Source organism: Hemiscyllium ocellatum, chromosome 28 (genome assembly GCF_020745735.1).
Source record: "Hemiscyllium ocellatum isolate sHemOce1 chromosome 28, sHemOce1.pat.X.cur, whole genome shotgun sequence".
NCBI classification, from domain to species: Eukaryota; Metazoa; Chordata; class Chondrichthyes; order Orectolobiformes; family Hemiscylliidae; genus Hemiscyllium; species Hemiscyllium ocellatum.
The window spans coordinates 42,193,801-42,214,495 of NC_083428.1; the positions used below are offsets into that span (position 1 = coordinate 42,193,801).

Sequence of the window (20,695 nt, forward strand, 5' to 3'; positions counted from 1 at the left end):
GCCAACGTCTTTTTCCCAGGTTAGGGGAGTCCAAATCTAGCGGGCTTAAATTTAAGGTGAACATGGAAAGATTTAAAAAGGGATCGAAGGAGCAACTTTTTCATGCAAAGGGTAATGTATGGAATGAGCTGTCAGAGGAGGTGGTGGAGATGGATACAATCACACCATTTAAAAGGCGTCTGGATGGTTATGTGATTAGGAAGGTTTAGATCTTGTGTGTGACTCTATGACTCCATGGCATTTTGGGACATATGGGGAACCTTTCTTGGTCCAGTCCTCCTCAAGGTTTCTCCAGTACTTTGGTGATGCCTTTGTGGCTGCTTCCTCCTCTAGTCCAGAATTGGAAAATTAATCTGCTTTGCTTACAATTTCCTTTCTTCTGTCACCCTCACCAGAACCATCTCTGACTCTTCCCTTCCTTGATTTCACTGTCATTTCTGAGGATAGGCTGTTTACCAAAATCCCCATTACAAACCCACCAACTCCCACAGTTACCTCAACTACACCTCCTCACACCCTGCCTCCTGCAAGGATTCTATTCTTCCAGTTTCTCTGTCTCTGCTGTATCTGTTCTAGTGATGCTACCCTTAACTGAGCCGCCCTGACACAATCTTTTTTCTCAACTGAGGAATCCCCTCTCTGATCTCCCATCTTCTGTCTTCAACCCTCCCCTTCCTTCCCAGAACAATGATAGGATTCCTCTGCCATCACCTTCCACCCCAACAGGCTCCACTTTTAAAGGACCATACTCCATCACCTTCAGCAGGATACCTTCACTAAACACATCCTCCCCTCCTCTCCACTGTCAGCATTCCACAGGAATGGTTCTCTCTGGGATACCCTGGTCTACTTCCCCGCACATGGCACTTTTCAATGCAATTGCAGAAGATGTGACATTCACCTCCTCCCTTTTCATTGTCCAAGGCCCCAAATGCAACTTCCAGGTAGATCCTGGAATACTTCACATTTCAATCTAGTCTGCTGTATTCACTGTTCACAATGTGGCTTGCTTTACGATGTGAGACCAAATGTAGATTGGATTGCCACTTCAGGCAAACCCTCCACTCTGTCCAAAGGAATGACCCTGACCTTCCAGTTGCTTGCTGTTCAGTAAATCACCTTGCCCTCATGCTAACATTGCTATCCTGCTGATCCAAACAAGCACAATGCAAGCTCACAGAGCAGCATCTTATCTTCTGCTTAGACACTTCACAGCCTTGAGGTCACAACACTGAATTCCATAATTTCAGAAACTGACCGTATTATGTCTGCTCTCCAATATTTTTGACCTTCTGTCCAACTCCTCCCCACCACCCCATCCAGCCTTTTTTGTGACACTAAAACAGAAATTGCTGGAAAAAAAAACTCAGGAGAAAGTGAGGACTGCAGATGCTGGAGATCAGAGCTGAAAATGTGGTGCTGGAAAAGCGCAGCAGGTCAGGCAGCATCCAAGGAGCAGGAGAATCGACGTTTCGGGCATGAGCCCTTCTTCAGGAATGGATTCCTGAAGAACCTCGATTCTCCTGCTCCTTGGATGCTGCCTGACCTGCTGCGCTTTTCCAGCACCACATTTTCAGCTTTGGGAAAAAACTCAGTAAATCTGACAGTAAAGTTAACGTTTTGGGTCCAGTGACCCTTCTTCAGAACTGATGGGAGCTGAAGATGGTGGGGGTGGGGAAAGGGAGGAGCCAACAACAGTTGGAAATAGAGTTGGAAGAGAGGGAAAAGCAGTTGGGTAAACAAAGGAATGGGTAAAGTTCAGCCTCAGACAATCAATAGCTGTTAATGGGGACAATTCGTAGCTGACAATGGGATGGTTGTGGTAGCAGCCCATATGATGACAAAGCCTGAGGTGTAGGGGTTGGGGGTTAAGGACAAGGGAGAAAGTGCTCAGGCCCTAAAATTGTTGAACTCAATATTGACTCCTGAAGCCTGTAGAGTTCCCAAGTAGAAAATGAGATGCTGTTCTTGCAGCTTCTCTGGACCACTGCAGCAAACGTGAAACGGAGATGTTGGCCACAGATGAGGGTGGTGTGTTGAAGTAGCAGGCAACCAGAAGTTCAGAGCCATTTTTTACGGACAGAACCTAGGTGTGCCGTGAAATGGTCAGCCAGTCTGCCCAGCCTTTGTTTGTAATTTGTTTACTTTGCTCTCAGCAGAGAGGATCTGCTCTCCCTTCACACCCATTTCACACCCATTTCACATCTTTTTCTCTTTCACCATCCTTTTGTCTTTTGTACTATGCCTCTCTGTCACTTCTGTCAAAAGTACATAAAAAAGTATTTCCAACATCTTTCACTTCTGAAGAGTTATACTGGACTTGAAACGTTAACCCTGTTTCTCTCTCCACAGATGCTGACAGACCTGTTGAGTTTCTCCAGCATTCTGTGTGTTTGTTTCAGGTTTCCAGCATTACAGTATTGTGCTTTCTTCTGAGTATATATTCTCTGGCCAGGAAATGACATTCTTCCAGCATCCACCCTCTTAGAGTGTTATATGAGATCCCCTTTCATTCCTGTAACCTGAAATAGAGGTCAACTATCCTCAGTTTCTCCTTACAGGACAAATCTTCATGACAGGAATCAATCTAGTGAAGATTCTGGCATATATGTTCTTCCTCAGCTAAAGAGGCCTGTGTTTAACATGTGGTCTCACCAAAGGCTCTAGGTAATTGCAGCAAGACTTCCTTAGTTTTATATAAGACCATAAGACATAGGAGTGGAAGTAAGGCCATTCGGCCCATCGAGTCCACTTCGCCATTCAATCATGGCTGATGGGCATTTCAACTCCACTTACCCGCATTTTCCCTGTAGCCCTTAATTCTCGAGACAACGAGAATCTATCAATCTCTGCCTTGAAGACATTTAGCGTCCCGGCCTCCACTGCACTCTGCGACAATGAATTCCACAGGCCCACCACTCTCTGGCTGAAGAAATGTCTCCGCATTTCTGTTCTGAATTGACCCCTCTAATTTTAAGGCTGTGTCCGCGGGTCCTAGTCTCCTCGCCTAACGGAAAAAATTTCCTAGCGTCCACCCTTTCCAAGCCATGTACTTTCCATATACTCCAATCCTCGTGCAATCAAAGTGAAAATATCATTTGACTTCCTATGATAGTTTACTGTACCAACATGTTGCCAGAACTGGAGACTTTGAGTTATAAGGAGAGGCTGGATAAACTGGGACTTTGTTCACTAGAACATAGGAGGCTGAGAGGTGACCTTATAGAGGTTGTAAAAAATCATGAGCGGCATAGATAAGATGAAGAGCAATGGTCTTTTCCCTAGGATTGGTGAGTTTAAAACTCGGCGGCATATTTTTATGGTGAGAAGAGAAAGATTTAAAAAGGGACCTAAGGGGCAGCTTTTTCATACAGATGGTGGTTCGTATGTGGAATGACCTGCCAGAGGAAGTGGAAGATGCAGGGACAATTTAAAAGACATTTGGATAGGTACATGAATAGGAAAGGTGTAGAGGGATATGGGCCAAATGCACCCACGTGGGACAAGCTAAGTTTGGGAAAATTAGTCAGCATGGACAAGTTGGACTGAAGGGTCTGTTTCTGTGCGGTTCAACTCGATGGCTCATGACTCTATGACAACTTTCATGTGATCTATGTAATGGGTACACCCAAAACCTTCTGGAAATCACCATTTACTGTAGGTTTAAGCATGTACAGTAGACAGCTCAAGGATGAAGCAAGGATTCTTTATTTCATTGGCATCAGATGTTTCTCAATATTGAGAGAAAGTAAGGCTATAATGAGTAAAACAGTATTAACAATGGATTCACATCTCGGTTGAAGAATCGTTTGCCTGTGTGCCTCCCTCTGAAAGAGCCATCCCTCCCTTCGGAAAGACCCCACAGTTACTATCCAGCTCCCCTGTTTGGTGCCCTTCCTCACTATCGCCACCTGCTGCTGAGAGGCCTGATTACATTAGGCTCTCATATTTTAAAAAAGTTCTGCTTTCTCGTTCTTATTATCAAAGTGAATGTTCTCACACTTTCCTACATTACTGTCCCTTTGCTAATTTCTTGCCCAATCACTTACCGTGGTTCTGTGACTTTGCAGCCTCTTTGAGTCCCCTTCCTCACAGTTCTCTTAACCCAGCTAACTATGTATTATTGACATGTTAGGATACATTACACTGATTCCTGATGCCCAAAACTTCGAATCTCCTGCTTCTCGGATGCTGCCTGACCTGCCTGTGCTTTTCCAGCACCACACTCTCGCCTCTGAACTCCAGCACCTGCAGTCCTCCTACATTTTCTCCTACATTACACTGGGTTGTCTCATCATTGTAAATAATAGAAATTGTAAATGACTGAGACTCTTGTAATAATTTTCTGTGGCAATGCACTAATAACATCAAGCCAATCAGAAAAATATTTTTTTTTAAATAGAATTCCTACAGTGTGGAAATAGGCCCTTTGGCCTAACAAGTTCATATCTACCCATTCCCCTACCCTGTTATCCTATATTTACCCCTGACTAATGCACCTAACCTACACATCCCCAACACCATGGGCAATTTAGCATGACAATTAGAACATTTTTGGATTGTGGGAGGAAACCCACGTAGACACGGGGAGACTTTATTCCTATCCCTTCTCGTCTGTTCTTTAACCAATCCTCTATCTATTCTAATGTGTTAGGCCAAGCCTAAGAGCTCTCTCCTAACATGTGCTTTCTGATAATGTTTTATCAACTATCTGTGTAAATCACTTCCCTTGTTTGTTATTTGTTCCTATTCCCTCGGATGTGAGGTTACACATTGTGTTTTTTTTTCCTCCTGTAGATACCAACAGAGGGCCTGCCTCGTGACTTGGACAGCGTGGAGCTCCTGGATCTACTGTTTGACCAAAAGGATGGGATTCTTCGCCACGAGGGCTTCAATACAGATGGCAACGGGAACCCAGAGGGCTGGGGAATGGCACAGCCAAGTGTAAGGATCAGGAGAATCCCCAAACACGCCTGCACTCATGGAATATTGTAACCCGGAGCCACCTCTACACAGAGATTCGTAACCCTGACCTGGTCATAACTCACAGCCATGCCCACACAATTCATTGTACCCCAGGTCCAACTGTAACCCAGTGTCATCACGCACAGGGCTTTGTAACACTGACCCAATCGTAACATAGCGTTAATCCCACTCAGAGCATCGTAACCCCGACCCAAGTGTATCACAGCGTTATTCCCACACAGAGCATCATAATCCTGATCTAATTGTATTTCAGCGTTATTCCCACACACAGCATCATAACCCTTGTCCAATTGTATCACAGCGGTATTCCCACACAGAGCACCGCAACCCTGATCCAATTGTATTTCAGCGTTATTCCCACACAGAGCATCGTAACTCCGACCCAAGTGTGTCACAGCGTTATTCCCACACAGAGCATCGCAACCCTGATCCAATTGTATCACAGATTTATTTCCACACAGAGCGTCGTAACCCCGAGCCAATTGAATCACAGTGTTATTCCCACACAGCGCATCGTAACCCTGATCAAATTGTATCACAGAGTTAGTCCCACACAGAGCATCGTAACCCTCGTCCAGTCGTATCACAGCGTTATTCCCACACAGAGCATCGTAACCCTGATCCAATTGTATCAGAGCATTATTCCCACACAGAGCATCGTAACCCTGATCCAATTGTATCACAGCATTAGTCCCACACAGCGCATCGTAACCCTGATCCAATGGTAACCCGATGTCATCCTACACAGATAATTGTAATCCTGACCCAATTGTAACCCAGTGTATTCCCCACACAGCATCATAACCTTGATCCCATTGTTTCCTGGAGATTTCCCATGTACAGCTTATTGTTACTCCAACTCAATACCACACATGGCAATGTTGCCCAATCCATCCCCTCCACTGTAGTCCTAACTGAGCTACACGGTGACCATTATGACCCTGAACCACCCTGTGCTGGGTATTGTAGCCCTGACTGACTCACCGGCTGGCGTTAGAGTCCTGGGTCACTCTCCCACACCTACAGAACTCTGTCACCTCGCACCACCCTCTATTGTTTCAGTGGAGACAATATTAGTGGGATTCTCTTCGGCTGTCACTAACTCAGTGTTCCTTCATTGCCCCTCAGATCCACAGCGGCAGCAGCAACGAGGAGTTTCTGTCTTCAATCCTGGCCGATGCGGTTCCTGCCTCCCCGCTCTGGTCCTCAGCCGGCAGTGACAGCGGGATATCGGAAGACCACCTCTCAGACCAGCTGGACAGTCCCCAGCACTGCGTCATGTCCAGCAGCCCCCAGAATATGGAAGCTGTGCACAATGAGCCACCATTTCAGCTCAGGCCAGAACCCTGCTGCTGGGCGACTGGCCTGAGAATCCCAGAGCTGGGCATCCAAGGGGCAGAGATTTCCCTTGGCTATGGTAAGAGGGTGAACTTTGACCCCTGTTGGGTTGGCGGTGGTGGAGAGGGCTGTTGGAGGTCAGGAGGAGGTGATATTTAGAGGGAATGGATGGGGTTTGAAGAGGAATTCCCTCAGCTCATATTCTCCATAATTTTTCAAACTAGTTTTCTAATCCCTGGCAATCAGTCCCATATTCCTGTCGGAATGCAGTGTGCTGATCCTTGTATTTCCCCTGGTTTCAAATGTGGAAGTGATCATGAGGAGCTCATTCTGTGCGATTTCAAAACCCAGTTCAAGCCATTCCCCTCTCTTTTATTATTTCTCCTCCCCCCTCAAGGGTGGCAAAGTATCTCAGTGGCCAGTACTGCCATTTCTCAGCGTCCAGGAGCTTGGGTCCAATTCCAACCTCGAGTGACTGTGTTGAGTTTGCACATCCACCCTATCTCTGCAAGGGTTTCCCCTCACAGTCCGAAGATGTGCTGGTTAGGTAGATTGGCCAACAGGGAACCAGGGAAATAATGAGAAATGGGATCAGTTTAAGGCTGATGCAGTTGGGAAAAGAAGCTACTCTTGGGAAACAAGGCAGGGCAAGTCACTGAGGTGTCAGTTGGGGGAGCACTTTGGGGCAAGTGATCATAATTCTGTTAGTTTTAAGATAGTAATGAAAAAGGATAGTCCTGATGTAAAAGTGAGAGTTCTAAATTGGAGAAAGGCCAGTTTTGAAAAGTTGATTGGGGGCAGATGTTCACAGCTGGAAAGTGGGAATCCATCAAAAGTGAGGCAAGAGTCCAGGGACAGACTGTCCCTGTTAGGGTGAAGGTCAAGGCTGGTAAATGTAGGGAATGTTGGATAACTAGAGAAATTCAGGCATCCAAGCCCTGAACACTATGGCAGTCCCAGACGATGTTAGGAAAATTAAAATCCCCCTACAATCACAACTCTATTATTCTTGCAGCTATCAGCGATCTCTTTATACATTTGCTTCTCAATCTCCCGCTGACTATTGGGAGTTGTGTCCCAGGTAGATCATGTGGTTAAGAAGGCATTTAGCACATTTGACTTTGATGCTCAGACCTCTAAGTATAGGGACTGGGATGACATGTTGTGATTGTATGGGATGTTGGTGAGGCCCCTTTTGGAGTACTGTGAACAGTCTGGTCACCCTGCTATAAGAAGGATATTATTAATTGGACAGGGTTCAGAAACGATTTACCAGGATGTTGATGGGACTGGAGGGATTGAGTTATAAGGAGAGACTGGGTAGATTGCGACCTTATTCACTGGAGTGTAGGCGGTTGAGGGGTGACCTTTATAGAGGGTTATAAAATCATGAGACCCATAGATAAAGCAAATAGCAAAGGCATTTTCCTTAGACCAGGAGAGTTCAAAACTAATGAGGGCAATTCTTTCACAGAGGGTGGTTTGGACATGGAGTGAACTGCCCGAGGACGTGGTAGGTGCATGTACATTGAAAAGACATTTGGACAGGTTTAGAGAGAAATGGGCTAAATGCATTCAACCTTACTTGAGAAGACCATTAGGGGGCAGTAGACATACACACTGAATACTTCCCCTTGGATTGGAGATGATTTGGTGACCTGGGAAAGAAAATGTAGGGAATAAAAGAGAACATACCAGGTTCTTTGCATTTGTATTTAGAACTGGTTACACTTTCACAGCAGAAAATGCCATCGTTTTCTGATTTTGCATTCAACATCTTGACCAATGTAGTGGTGTCTGGCCTGGCCTCAAAGTGCCACTCTCCCACCATCCTGATAGGCAGTGACTGAAATTGTTCACATGCCACCTCACTCCTCCCTATCTCTTTAAACTCCTCCAGCTTTATCCTGAGGTCTCTGTCTTGCACATTCTCCGTTCCCTCTGGAGCATCACTTGCAGTTATCCCTGGAATTCTGACCCTCTACACCTCCATTTCCACTTGAATCACAGAATCCCTACAGTCAGAAAGAAGCTGTCGGAGGACTGTGGGAGGATGTGCAAACTTGACATAGACAGTCCCCGAGGGTGGAATCAAAGCTGAGTCTCTGACGCTGTGAGGCGGTACTGCTAAACACTGGGCCACTTTAAGATCCTCCTTGACGCTTATTTTATGGGCAAGAGGTCAGTCACCTGTCCGAATGTATCTGTATGAGGCATGGTGTTAATTTTGTTCTGTAATGTTCCAATGAAGTGTCTTGAGATGTTTTTGCCATGTTAAAGGTTCTACAGAAAGGCAATTTGTTGTTATATATTAATAATTTATACAGATTGAGTCAGACTGTTCGAAATTCTGCGAGGAATGTGAACGTATTCTTTTCTGCGTTTCGTTTCCCAGATGACTGGAACTCGGAACCGTTTCAGGAAGAGGGACGGAACATTCCTTCACAACCTCCTGCAGACAACTTCCTCTCCCTGACGGTCAAAGACCTGCTGCTTTCGAGCACAAACGAAACGGTGAGGCGATACATGGTTACATTACTCTGAATGAATTCCTCTAACCTTGGGATCATTTAATTTCTTGCAATTCACCTTTGTTCAGTTTAACTTTAAAGTGGAGTTGAGTAAATCATATTTACAACATTGTAGGTTGGATCAACTTAACAGACGGAAATAGTCAGTGAGATTGGCTTTGAGAAGGCAGTGGACAGTGGGATTCGTTTGGCAATGATCTAGGAAAGAGCCAGTACAAACATGATGGGTTGAACAGCCTCTATCTGGGCTGTAACCTACAGTCATAACAGTCCATGCTAATTCACAGTCTTTACTGCAAGCATGTTCATTTTGAATCTATCTGGACACTTAACTGAGACACTGAAATAATACTCATTACTTTAGGACTGTTAGTAAACGTCCAATCCAAGGTGAGATTATGATATAGGGAGAGAAATTCATGCTTGAAATATTGTATGCTAGTTAAAGATATAAATATTTATGTTCAATTCTGGTCTATTTGGAACAGGAAAGATGTTGTGAACCTTGAAAGATGCAGAAAAAAGTTACAAGGATGTTGCCATAGTTTGAGCTACCAGGAGAGGCTGACTAGTCTGGGGCTATTTTCCCTGGAGTGTTGGAGGCTGAAGGGTGACCTTATAGAGATTTATAAAATCATGAGGAACATGGAGAGGGTGAATAGCCAAGGTCTTTTCCCCAGGTAAGGGAAGTCCAAAACTAGATGGCATAGGTTTAAGGTGAGAGGGGAAGGATTTAAAAGGGACCTAAGGGGTAACCTTTTCATGCAGAGGGTGTTGCATGTATGGAATGAGCTGCCAGAGGGAGTGGTGGAGGCTGGTATAATTGCAACATTTAAAAGGCATCTGGATGGCTTCATGAATTGGAAGTGTTTAGAGGGATATGGGCCACGTGCTGGCAAATGGGGTTAGGTTAATGTAGAATATCTGGTTGGCATGGGTGAGTTGGACCAAAGGGTATATAGCAAGCTTCAGTTACACAGGGCACTTGTGAGACCACATCAGGAGTACTGTGATAGTATTGGTCTCATTAGGGAAGAATGTTGGAAGTGGTTGATAAAAGGTTGATCAGGCTAATGCTTGGAATGGGTGGCATGTCTTTTACGAATAGCTTGCACAACCTCGGCTTTTGTCCATTGGAGTTGTGACAAGCGAACCGATATTTGGGAGAATCTGGAACAAGAGGTCACTGATTAAAAGGAAGAGGTTGTTCATTTCAGGCAGACGAGGAGAATTAGGCCTCGGAGGCCATGAGTCTTAGGTGCTCTCTATAGCAACAGGCAATGGAACAGAGTCTTCGATTATTATTAAGGCAGAAGTAGATCGATATTTGATTAGCAAGTGAGTTGGAAAGGGTATCAGTAGGGTGGACGGGAATGTAAAGTAATCGGGTCATTGTTGATCTGAATGATGCAGGCTTGTTGCTCATCCCTGAGATACAGCGAAGGCACTTCAAGCTCTATAAAACTCAATTAATTTATTAAACAAATAACTACTAGACCTATCTCAATCACTGCCTTTCACTACCCTAGGTTCTGTAACTAGCCCCAACGTTATTACCCAGGAGAGTTGGCAGCTGACCTTGCCTCCTGTCGTAGGTTACCTCCTGCAGAGTTATTCTTTGAGGTTCTCCTGAAAATCGAGGATTTTCTGACTGCTTTACACAAAGGTCTCAGTGCCGTTTTTGGAATTATCTGTGCATGTGAGGAATCCCAAATGTTTCATCCTTATTCGGTACAGACAGCAGATATTGATTTCCTGCAATCGTAGCTCTTGGCAGACCCGAATGACTTGGTGTAATTTCACTCACATAACAGGACATTGTAAAGCTTCTGTTCAGTTCCTTTTGTCTTCAGCGTTATCCATGTCGGCTTGAGGGACTGAATGGCCCACTCCTGCTCTTAATTCATACATTGGTACGTAAATGTGTGGGTGCCATCTTTCAGATAAGACTGAGCCCTCTCAGGCAATGTTAAAGATTCCATTCAATGTATTCTGGGTCATTATTTATCCTCAATCCAATATCAATGAAATCAGATGACCTGGTCATTATGATATTAATATTTGTGGGAGATTTGTTGTGTATAGGTTGGCTGCTGCTGTTCTTATATTATAACAATGAGCAAACATCAGAAGCATCTGCACTGGGCTTAAAGCTGTCTGAGGTTATGCAGAGTGCTATATAAATGCAAATCTCTCTTTTTGATTGTAGCTACAGTAACTCCAGGCTGTTATCTCTTCATTGTGCATGCTTCTCACTTCCTTCTTTTCTCTCCAATCTCAGCACAAGCCACAGTTGCAGCCACATCAAGCACGGGAGCTGGTGCTCAACGAAGATGAGAAGAAGTTATTGGTGAAAGAAGGGATCACCCTTCCGTCACAGCTGCCACTCACAAAAGTACACGGACGTCGATTTGTTGTTGCTTCCATGGTTCTAACCAGTCCAGCTGATGCTAACTAGGCAGGGGGTGGTAATAACCTAGGCACACCAACACCACCCTGTGCATTAACTAGAATAGCTGGTAATAACTGCAGTAATCTGATGGTAACTGGAGACAGTCAGTACCAAGTGGAGGCAGAGTGAACGAGGGAGGGAGTGCAACTTGCACTCTGGAAACTAGACCTCAAGTGATCTGGAATACGTTGTGTCGAAATTATTTCACAGTTGTGCAGGGCTCTGGATAGAACCCACCTGGAGTGTACTAATCAATTCTGGGTACCCCAACGAGATATTTTCAAAAAAAAACTGGAATGTTATGAATTAATTACTCTTAAAGCTTTTTAAACACATCCTATTGTCATTGGTTCCATGCTGTGGGTAAATGAGCTTTGAAGTGCCACAGCATGGAATGGAGGGGGCATTAAAGGTGGTGACAGGGTTTTGCTTGGTGTGAGTGGACATGGGTGAGACCTTTTACATTGATCTCTGGAAATGCTGTGAAGCATTTAAAAGCTATCCCACTCCATGAATGAGGTGGGATGGCACGGTGGCTCAGTGGTTAGCACAGTTACCTCACAGCACCAGGGACCCAGGTTTGATTCCAGCCTCGACAACTGTCTGTGTGGAGTTTGTACATTCTCCCTGTGTCTGTGTGATTTTCCTCCGGGTGCTCCGGTTTCCTCCCACAGTTCAAAGATGTGCAGGTTAGGTGGATTGTTTAATCCAAAGGGTTTTTACAAATATATTAAGGACAAAAGGGTAACCAGGGAGAGATTAGGGCCCCTCAAAGATCAGCAAGGCGGCCTTTGTGTGGAGCCACAGAAAATGGGGGAGATACTAAATGAATATTTTGCATCAGTATTAACTGTGGAAAAGGATATGGAAGATATAGACTGTAAGGAAATAGATGGTGACATCTTACAAAATGTCCAGATTACAGAGGAGGAAGTGCTGGATGTCTTGAAGTGGCTAAAGATGGATAAATCCCCAGGACCTGATCAGGTGTACCCAAGAACTCTGTGGGAAGCTAGAGAAGTGATTGCTGGGCCTCTTTCTGAGATATTTGTATCATCGATAGTTACAGCTGAGGTGCCGGAAGACTGGGGGTTGGCAAACGTGGTGCCATTGTTTAAGAAGGGTGGTAAAGACAAGCCAGGGAACTATAGACCAGTGAGCCTGACCTCAGTGGTGGGCAAGTTGTTGGAGGGAATCCTGAGGAACAGGATGTACATGTATTTGGAAAGGCAAGGTCTGATTCGGGATAGTCAACATGGCTTTGTGCGTGGGAAATCATGTCTCACAAACTTGATTGAATTTTTGAAGAAGTAACAAAGAAGATTGATGAGGGCAGAGCAGTAGATGTGATCTATATGGACTTCAGTAAGGCATTCAACAAGGTTCCCCTTGGGAGACTGACTAGCAAGGTTAGATATCATAGAATACAGGGAGAACTGTATTATCGATGATACAAATATCTCAGCAAGAGACCCAGCAATCACTTCTCTAGCTTCCCACAAAGTTGTTGGGTCTTGTTGGGTCAAATGGCCTGCTTCCACATGTAGGGATTTTCTGATTGTAATGGTGGATTGGGACATGCCTATCCTTCCACTTCCTATCGAGAGTGGAAGGTATGAACTCACAGCTTAAAGCATCCCACATCCTTAAGGATCCTTTGAGGCAATCTAGAATGAGAGCTGTAATAACTCATGAAGCTGACTGGAAAAGAACATAATTTATTGTTCAACCCCAAAACAGAGCCACCTGCGTGTGACTTACTTCAACTTGTCCCAGCTTGGGACAGACAGTTGTGTAGACCCATCCCTGGGTCTGCTTTATTTTGTTTCTGTTTGTTTTTTCAAATCAACCAGTTCAGACACGTTATGGCACATGTCTCGGGCAGGTGGGACTTGAACCCTGGCCTCCTAGCACAGAGATAGGCTGGTTCTGCTTTATTTATTTTCTAATCAACCTGTTCAGAGATGTTATTACCCACCTCTGGAACCAGTGGGACTTGAACTCAGGCTTCCTGGCTTAGAGGTGGGATGGTTCTGCTTAAAGTGATTTAGGTGATGTGTTCCTGGTGGCTCAGTGATTAGCACTGCTGCCTCACAGCACCAGGGATCCAGATTCAATTTCTTCCTCGGGCAACAGTCTATGTGGAGTTTGCACATTCTCCCCGTGTCTGCATGGGTTTCCTCCGGGTGCTCCAGTTTCCTCCCACAGTCCAAAGATGTGCAGGTTAGGGTGAATTGGCCGAACTAAATTGCCCATAATGTTAGGTGGATTAGTCAGGGGTAAATATGGGGGGGGGAGGGGTGGGTTCTCTTCGGAGGGTCGGTATGGACTTGTTGGGCCAAAGGGCCTGTTTCCACACTGTAGGGAATCTAATCTAAAAGTCATTGCCTGTTACCAAGGAAACTCATACTCAATAAATTCCACAAGGAGACTGATTAGTGATTTCCCATGGACCCTTTGGGGGTTATCACAGAGAGGTCATAGCTTTAGGATAAAGGATAGCAGATTTAAAATGGAGATGAGGAGGAATTACATCTCTCAAAACATTGTAACTCTGTAGAATTCGCTACCACAGAGTGCGATGGGGCCAGGACACTGAATACATTTGAGGAGGAGATAGATTTTTTAATGAGTAATGGGTTGAAGTGTTAGAGGGAGTGGGCAGGAAAGTGGAATTGTGGCCAAGATGAATCAGCCATGCTCATGTTGAATGGAAAAACACAGCTGAATTACCTACTCCCATTCTGATGCTGTTGTCCCTGACTGCATGACAATCTAGTCCCCTGTCTCTCAGCCCCAAATCCTTTCTTTCTATTTCTACCTGTCACACATTCCCTCTCTTTTTCACTGTCCAGCTGTCTGTCCCTTTCTCTCTCCCATCTCATTTCAGTTTGTCGGTAACAATTGAATGAGAGTGTGAGCAGATTGGATGAGTTATATTCTTTCCCTTTCTCAGCAAGAAGAGCGGATTTTAAAGAAGATTAGGAGAAAGATCCGGAATAAACAGTCGGCACAAGAGAGCCGGAAGAAGAAAAAGGAATACATAGATGGCTTGGAAAACAGGTGAGAGACAATGTTGTTCCAACACTTGACAGTGGGACTGGGAACTGGGTGCAGTTAACCCACCTGTCACCATAGGGTGGATTTCTCATTGTACAATTTTATTTAGGTGTATGAGATGCACATTGATTCTGGTACCTTGCTAGAATATTAATTTGTTGGTTTGATCATTGGTGAAACAGTGGGGCATGGCATCAATCTCATGTTGCATTTTTCGAAAGTGGGTGTAGGAATTACCGAGATATGAATGGGCAGGTTCACTTGGCATCTGCTCTCAGCAGTATATCATAAACAGTCTGAGATAAGGAGAAATTTCTTCTCTGAGAGAGTTGTGAGTCTTTAGAACTCCTTGCCACAGGGAGCCGTGGGGGCAGAGTCCTTGTGCATGTTTGAGGCTGAGATAGGTTCTTGATTTTTCAGGGAATGAAGGGTCATGGGAAAAGGGCAGAAAAATGATGTGAGGAATGTCGAAGCAGCCATGATCCTATTGAATAGCAGAGAGGCCGAATGGCCTACTCCTGTTCCTATTTCTAATTGCCTTATAGCCTACTGTTTCTCAAGGCCTAAACCATTTGGGGAGTTCAACTGTGAATCGTTTTTTTTAACCTTGCTGTCAACTTTATTAAAAGAAGTTTCAGTTCTGTGCATGTTTTCCTGCTCAGTAAACTATATTCTTGATTTTGACTTACATGTAAAATCTCAAAAGTTGTTCTTACTGATCTTTATACAGTGGTCTTGCCCTTTTATACTTATTGGATATTCCTGTTCTCTAAAGTTGAATTGTGGATTGTTAGAATGTTTCTTGATTTAGCCAACCTACAGTCTCAGAAATCTGCAGATATCCCTTTGACAAGGTGCCGCTCAGGAGGGTACTGAGTAAGATAAGGGCCAATGATGTCAGAGTCAAGATGCTAACATGGGTAGTAGCCTGGCTGTCTGGCAGAGAGTGCAGATAAAAGGGTCCTTCTCAGGGTGGCAACTGGTGACAAGTGGTGTTCCACAAGCTCAATGTTGGCAGCCACAACTTTTCACCTTTATATATTAACGATCTAGATGAAGGAGCTGAGGGCATTCTTTTTTTTTATTAGACTTACAGTGTGGAAACAGGTCCTTCAGCCCAACAAGTCCACACCGACCCGCCGAAGCGCAACCCACCCATACCCCTACATTTACGGGCAATTTAGCATGGCCAATTCACCTGACCCGCACATCTTTGGACTGTGGGAAGAAACCGGAGCACCCGGAGGAAACCCACGCAGACACGGGGAGAACGTGCAAACTCCACACAGTCAGCCGCCTGAGTCGGGAATTGAACCCGGGTCTCAGGCGCTGTGAGGCAGCAGTGCTAACCACTGTGCCACCGTGCCTAACCACTGTGCCACCATTCTGCCTAACTTTGCAGACAATACAAAGATAGGTAGAGGGACAGGTCGTACTGAGGAGGCGGGGAGGCAGCGGATGGATTTGGACAGGTTAGGAGAGTGGGCAAAGAAGTGACAGATGGAGTAGAACATGGGAAAGTGTGAGGTCATACACTTTGGTAGGAAGATTAGAGGTATGGACTATCTTCTAAATGGGGAGAAAACTCAGAAATCTGAAGTGCAAAGAGACTTGGGAGTTCTAGGCAAGGATTCTCTCAAGATAAACTTACAGATTGACTCAGTGATTTGGAAGGCAAATGCAATGATGGCATTTATTTTGAGAGGATTTGAATATAAAAGCAGAGATGTACTTGTGAGGCTCTGTGAGGCTGCGGTCAGACCACATTTGGAGTATTGTGTGCAGTGTTGGGCCCCATAAGACTACTGGCTCTGGAGTGTGTTCAGAGGAGGTTCACGAGAATGGTCCGAGGGATGAAAAGTTTAACATATGAGGAACGTTTGAGGACTCTAGGTTTATACTTAATGGAGTTTAGAAGGATGAGGGGAGATCTAATTGAAACTTACAGAATACTGAATGACCTGGACAGAGTGGAAGTTGGGAAGATGTTTCCATTGGTAGTAGACACTAGGACCTGAGGGCACAGCCTTAGAGTAAAGGGAAGACTTTTTAGAATGGAGATAAGGAGAAATCTCTTCAGCCAGAGAGTGGGGAATAGACTCATAGAGTCTTAGAGATGTACAGCATGGAAACAGAGCAATCAATCAAACTCACCCATGCTGACCAGATAAGCTAACTTAATCTAGTCCCATTTGCCAGTATTTGGCCCATATCTCAATAAACCCATCCTATTCATATACTCATCCAGATGCCTTTTAAATGCTGCAATAATACCAGCCTCCACCACTTCCTTTGGCAACTCATTCCATACAGGCACCACCCTCTGTATGAAAAAGTTGTCCTTTAGGTCCTTTTTATATCTTTCCCCTCTCACCCTAAACCTATGCGCTCAAGTTCTGGACTCCCCCACCCCAGAGAAAAGACTTTGTCTATTTATCCTATCCATGTTCCTCATGATTTTATAAACCTCTCTAAGGTCACCCCTCAGCCTCTGACACTCCAGGGAAAACAGCCCCAGCCTATTCAGCCTCTCCCTATAGGTCAAATCCTCAAACCCTGGCAATATCCTTGTAAATCTTTTCTGAACTCTTTCAAGTTTCACAACATCCTTCTGTTAGGAAGGAGAGCAGAACTACATGCAATATTCCAAAAGTGGCCTCACCAATGTCCTGTACAGCCACAACTCCTATACTCAATACTCTGACCAATAAAATAAAGCATACCAAACACCTTTTTCAATATCCTATCTACCTGTGACTCTACTTTCAAGGAACTATGAACCTGCACTCCAAGGTCTCTTTGTTCAGTAACACTCCCTCGGACCTTACCATTAAGTGTATGGAATTTATTGCCACAGAAGGCTGTGGAGACCAGGTCATAGAGTATATTTAAGACAGAGATAGATAGGTTCTTGAGTATCAAGGGTTGTGGGGAGGAAACTGGAGAATGCGGTTGAGAAACTTATCACACATGATTGGATGGTGGAGCAGACTCGATGGGCTGAATGGCCTTACTTCTGCTACTATGTCATATGGTCTTATCCCGGCATCAAATGTAAAGTTCTTACATGCACTTCAGTTCATCCAGTTTGATCAGGGTGGCGCGGCTCTGTGGTTAGCACTGCTGCTTCACAGCACCAGGGACGTGGGTTCAATTCCAGCCTCGGACGACTGTCTGTGTGGAGTTTGCACATTCTCCCAGGTCTGCACAGGCTTTCTCTCATTGTCCAAAGATGTGCAGGTAGATTGACAATGCTAAATTGCCCATCATATCCAGGGGTGTGCAGGCTAGCCATGGGAAATATAGGTTTACAGGGATTGGTTAGTCTGAATAGGATGCTCTTTGGAGGGTTGATGTGGACATGATGGGCTGAATGGCCTGCTTCCACACTATAGAGATTCTATGATTAGTTTATTGGTTCACTGCAGTCTAGCTCTTCAATCTCTTGCGTCTGCAACATTGACTTTTCCTTCTGTTTTGCCGTTGAAGATTTTCTCTGTGACAGACTGTGTTTTAAAATGGCCAGCCTTGGAGCAAATATGACTTTTGACGCTGCGCAGTCTCTAGCTGCCCCGATTAGAACAACGTATGATGGCACCTGACCCCTTCCTTCAGGCTTCAGCTTTGGTTTTGTGTCTGACTTCAATGTTTTTTTCTGTAAGACCCATGAAAAAAAATCTATTTTGTTTCCATATTTCACCTTGTCTCTCACTGATGGCACCACGTTTGTTAAAGTTAAGACGTGTTAGACAGAAGAAATCTGTCAAAACTCTAACTATGATACAATCTCCAATTAGATCATTTTTAGTGTCCTCTAATCACAATTGTCTCTATAAAAATAATAAATGTTGTTGATAATTGAATCTATGCTATCTTTTATTTCTGTTTATTAGATTGTGCTCTATTGATGATTAAATTGCTCCAAATACTAAAAAATGTACTGAAAGCTCTGATAGCCACTTATAACGAGACAATCTCTTTGTTCACTCCTATCTTGCTGAAGCACTAGCTAGAAAGTTGCTGACTGCCTGGAGAAAGTACTGACTCCCTCCTTATGGACATGGACTGCTGCCGTAGCTGGAAGAGCTGTGAATGGTGTTGACATTGGGCAGACTTCACCTGATGAAGGAGCAGTGTTCCAAAAGCGCGTGATTTCAAATAGAGCTGTTGGACTATAACCTGGTATCGTGTGGCTTCTGCATCGAAGAATATGGAGATGGAAGAGCACAGCTAGTCAGGAAGCATCCGAGGTGCAGGAGCATCAATGTTTCAAGCTTAAGCCTTTCATCGGGAATGAGCCCTCCTTCTTGATAAAGGGCTTATGTGCAAAACATCAATGCTCCCTGCACCTCGGATGCTTCCTGACCAGCTGTGCTTTTCCAGCTCAACATTCTTCCACTCTGATCTCCAAGATCTGCAGTCCTCTCTTGCTCCTATCATGTGACTTCTGACTTTGTTCACCCCAGTCCCCAACACTGGCACCTGCACAACTTTGAGAACATTGCCTAGACCAGGGCTGTACTGCTCTCTAATTCATTTTTCTGTCACCCCTCAACCAGTCCTGTATCGAGTCCATCATCCACACCAGCTCTATCGTGTCTCTGCTTGTCTTGGGTCTTCCATCTGTTTAAAGGTTCTGGTATCTGTTCCATGGCTGATTGCTGCTGTGTTGTTACCTATTTTTCAGTCGTTGCTGTGTTTGTATTGATGTTCTCCCATTGCTCCGCTGTTTGGTGCTGATGGGTCTTGAACCTGCACCTTCTTGCCCAGAGGTATTGATACGCACTAGACCCTTAAATAAAACAATGAATTGTGGATGCTGACAGTCTGAAACAAAAACCAAAATCGATGGAGAAACTCAGCAGGTCTGGCAGCATCGACGGGGTGACCTTATAGAGGTTTACAAAATTATGAGGGTCATGGATAGGATAAATAGACAAAGTCTTTTCCCTGAGGTCAGGGAGTCCAGAACTAGAGGGCATAGGTTTAGGGTGAGAGGAGAAAGGTATAAAAGAGACCTACGGGGCAACTCTTTCACACAGAGGGTGGTAAGTGTATGGTTTGAGCTGCTGGAGGAACTGGTGGATGCTGGTACAATTGCAACATTTAAGAGGCATTTGGATGGGTATATGAATAGGAAGGGTTTGGAGGGATATGCGCCGGGTGCTGGCAGGTGGGACTAGATTAGGTTGGGATATCTGGTCAGCATGGATGGGTTGGACCGAAGGGTCTGTTTCCGTGCTGTACATCTCTATGACTCTATGGAGAGAAAGCAACCAGACTTGAAACGCTAATTCTGCTCTCTCCCCACAGATGCTGCAACCTACTGAATTTAGATTAGATTAGATTAGATTCCCTACAGTGTGGAAACAGGCCCTTCGGCCCAACAACTCGATACCAACCCTCCGGAAAGCAACCCACCCAAACCCATTCCCCTACATTCACCCCTGACTAATGCACTTAACACTACGGGCAATTTAGCAAGGCCAATTCACCTGACCTGCACATCTTTTGGTTTTCACTCCATTAGACCTTTCTTCCTTTATATATCCCGAGAAAATCACCAAATTGTTATGGTACAGGAGAGCTGACCTTATAGAGATTTATAAAACCATGATGGGTATAGATAGAGTTAATAGTAGACGTCTTTTCCCTGGGATGGGGGATTTCAAGAGTAGGGGGCATATTTTTCAGATAAGAGGAAAGAAATTTTAAAAAAGACATGAAGGGGAAACCTTTTGCACAGAAGGTGGTTCACGTGTGGAATGAATTTCCAGAGGAAGTGGTGGATGCCGGTACAGTTACAATTTTTAAAAGATACTTAGCTTAATACGTGAATAAGAAAGGGATAAGGAAGGGCCAGGAGCAGCCAGGTGGGACTAGTTTAGTTTGGGATTATGTCAGCATGGACTGGTTGGACCGATGGGTCTGTCTCCAAGCTGTATGACTCCTATCTCGGTTCTCTGAGCATTTTAATTCAGTGCTCACCTCCTGCTTTCTCCACAATGTTTCTATTTTTAAAAAATCCCTTGCAGACCACTTGGGCCAATTAACATTGACTATTACCACCAGCTACTCAGGTTTACTGGTTAGCTGCAATGAGTGTGGTGTCTTGTGAGGATAGGTTGGTTGGGAAGATGGTGGTGTAACAGTCACTCAAAGGGTCCAGGCGAATATTTTGGAATGCAATTTCAAACCACCCCATGGTAGCTGGTGCACTTTAATGCTGCAGTGACAGTGTCCCTAACTATGGGCTAGAAAGTCATAGTTCAAGTCCCATCTGCTACAGTCTGAACAGATTGTTAAACAGTTTCAGGCAAGGTTGGAC

At 44.7% G+C, this 20,695-nt stretch overlaps 1 protein-coding gene across 1 annotated transcript in view; it reads left to right on the top strand.

The window, feature by feature from the left end:
* Positions 1 to 860: 860 nt before the first annotated feature.
* LOC132829237 (cyclic AMP-responsive element-binding protein 3-like protein 3) overlaps positions 861 to 20,695 on the top strand; it is a 30,107-nt gene continuing 10,272 nt past the window's right edge. Inside the window, exons 1-6 of the mRNA XM_060846607.1 lie at positions 861 to 944; positions 4,798 to 4,944; positions 6,115 to 6,403; positions 8,720 to 8,838; positions 11,137 to 11,250; positions 14,264 to 14,370. Coding sequence (XP_060702590.1) covers positions 861 to 944; positions 4,798 to 4,944; positions 6,115 to 6,403; positions 8,720 to 8,838; positions 11,137 to 11,250; positions 14,264 to 14,370 — 860 coding nt within the window. The remainder of the gene's footprint in view (positions 945 to 4,797; positions 4,945 to 6,114; positions 6,404 to 8,719; positions 8,839 to 11,136; positions 11,251 to 14,263; positions 14,371 to 20,695) is intronic.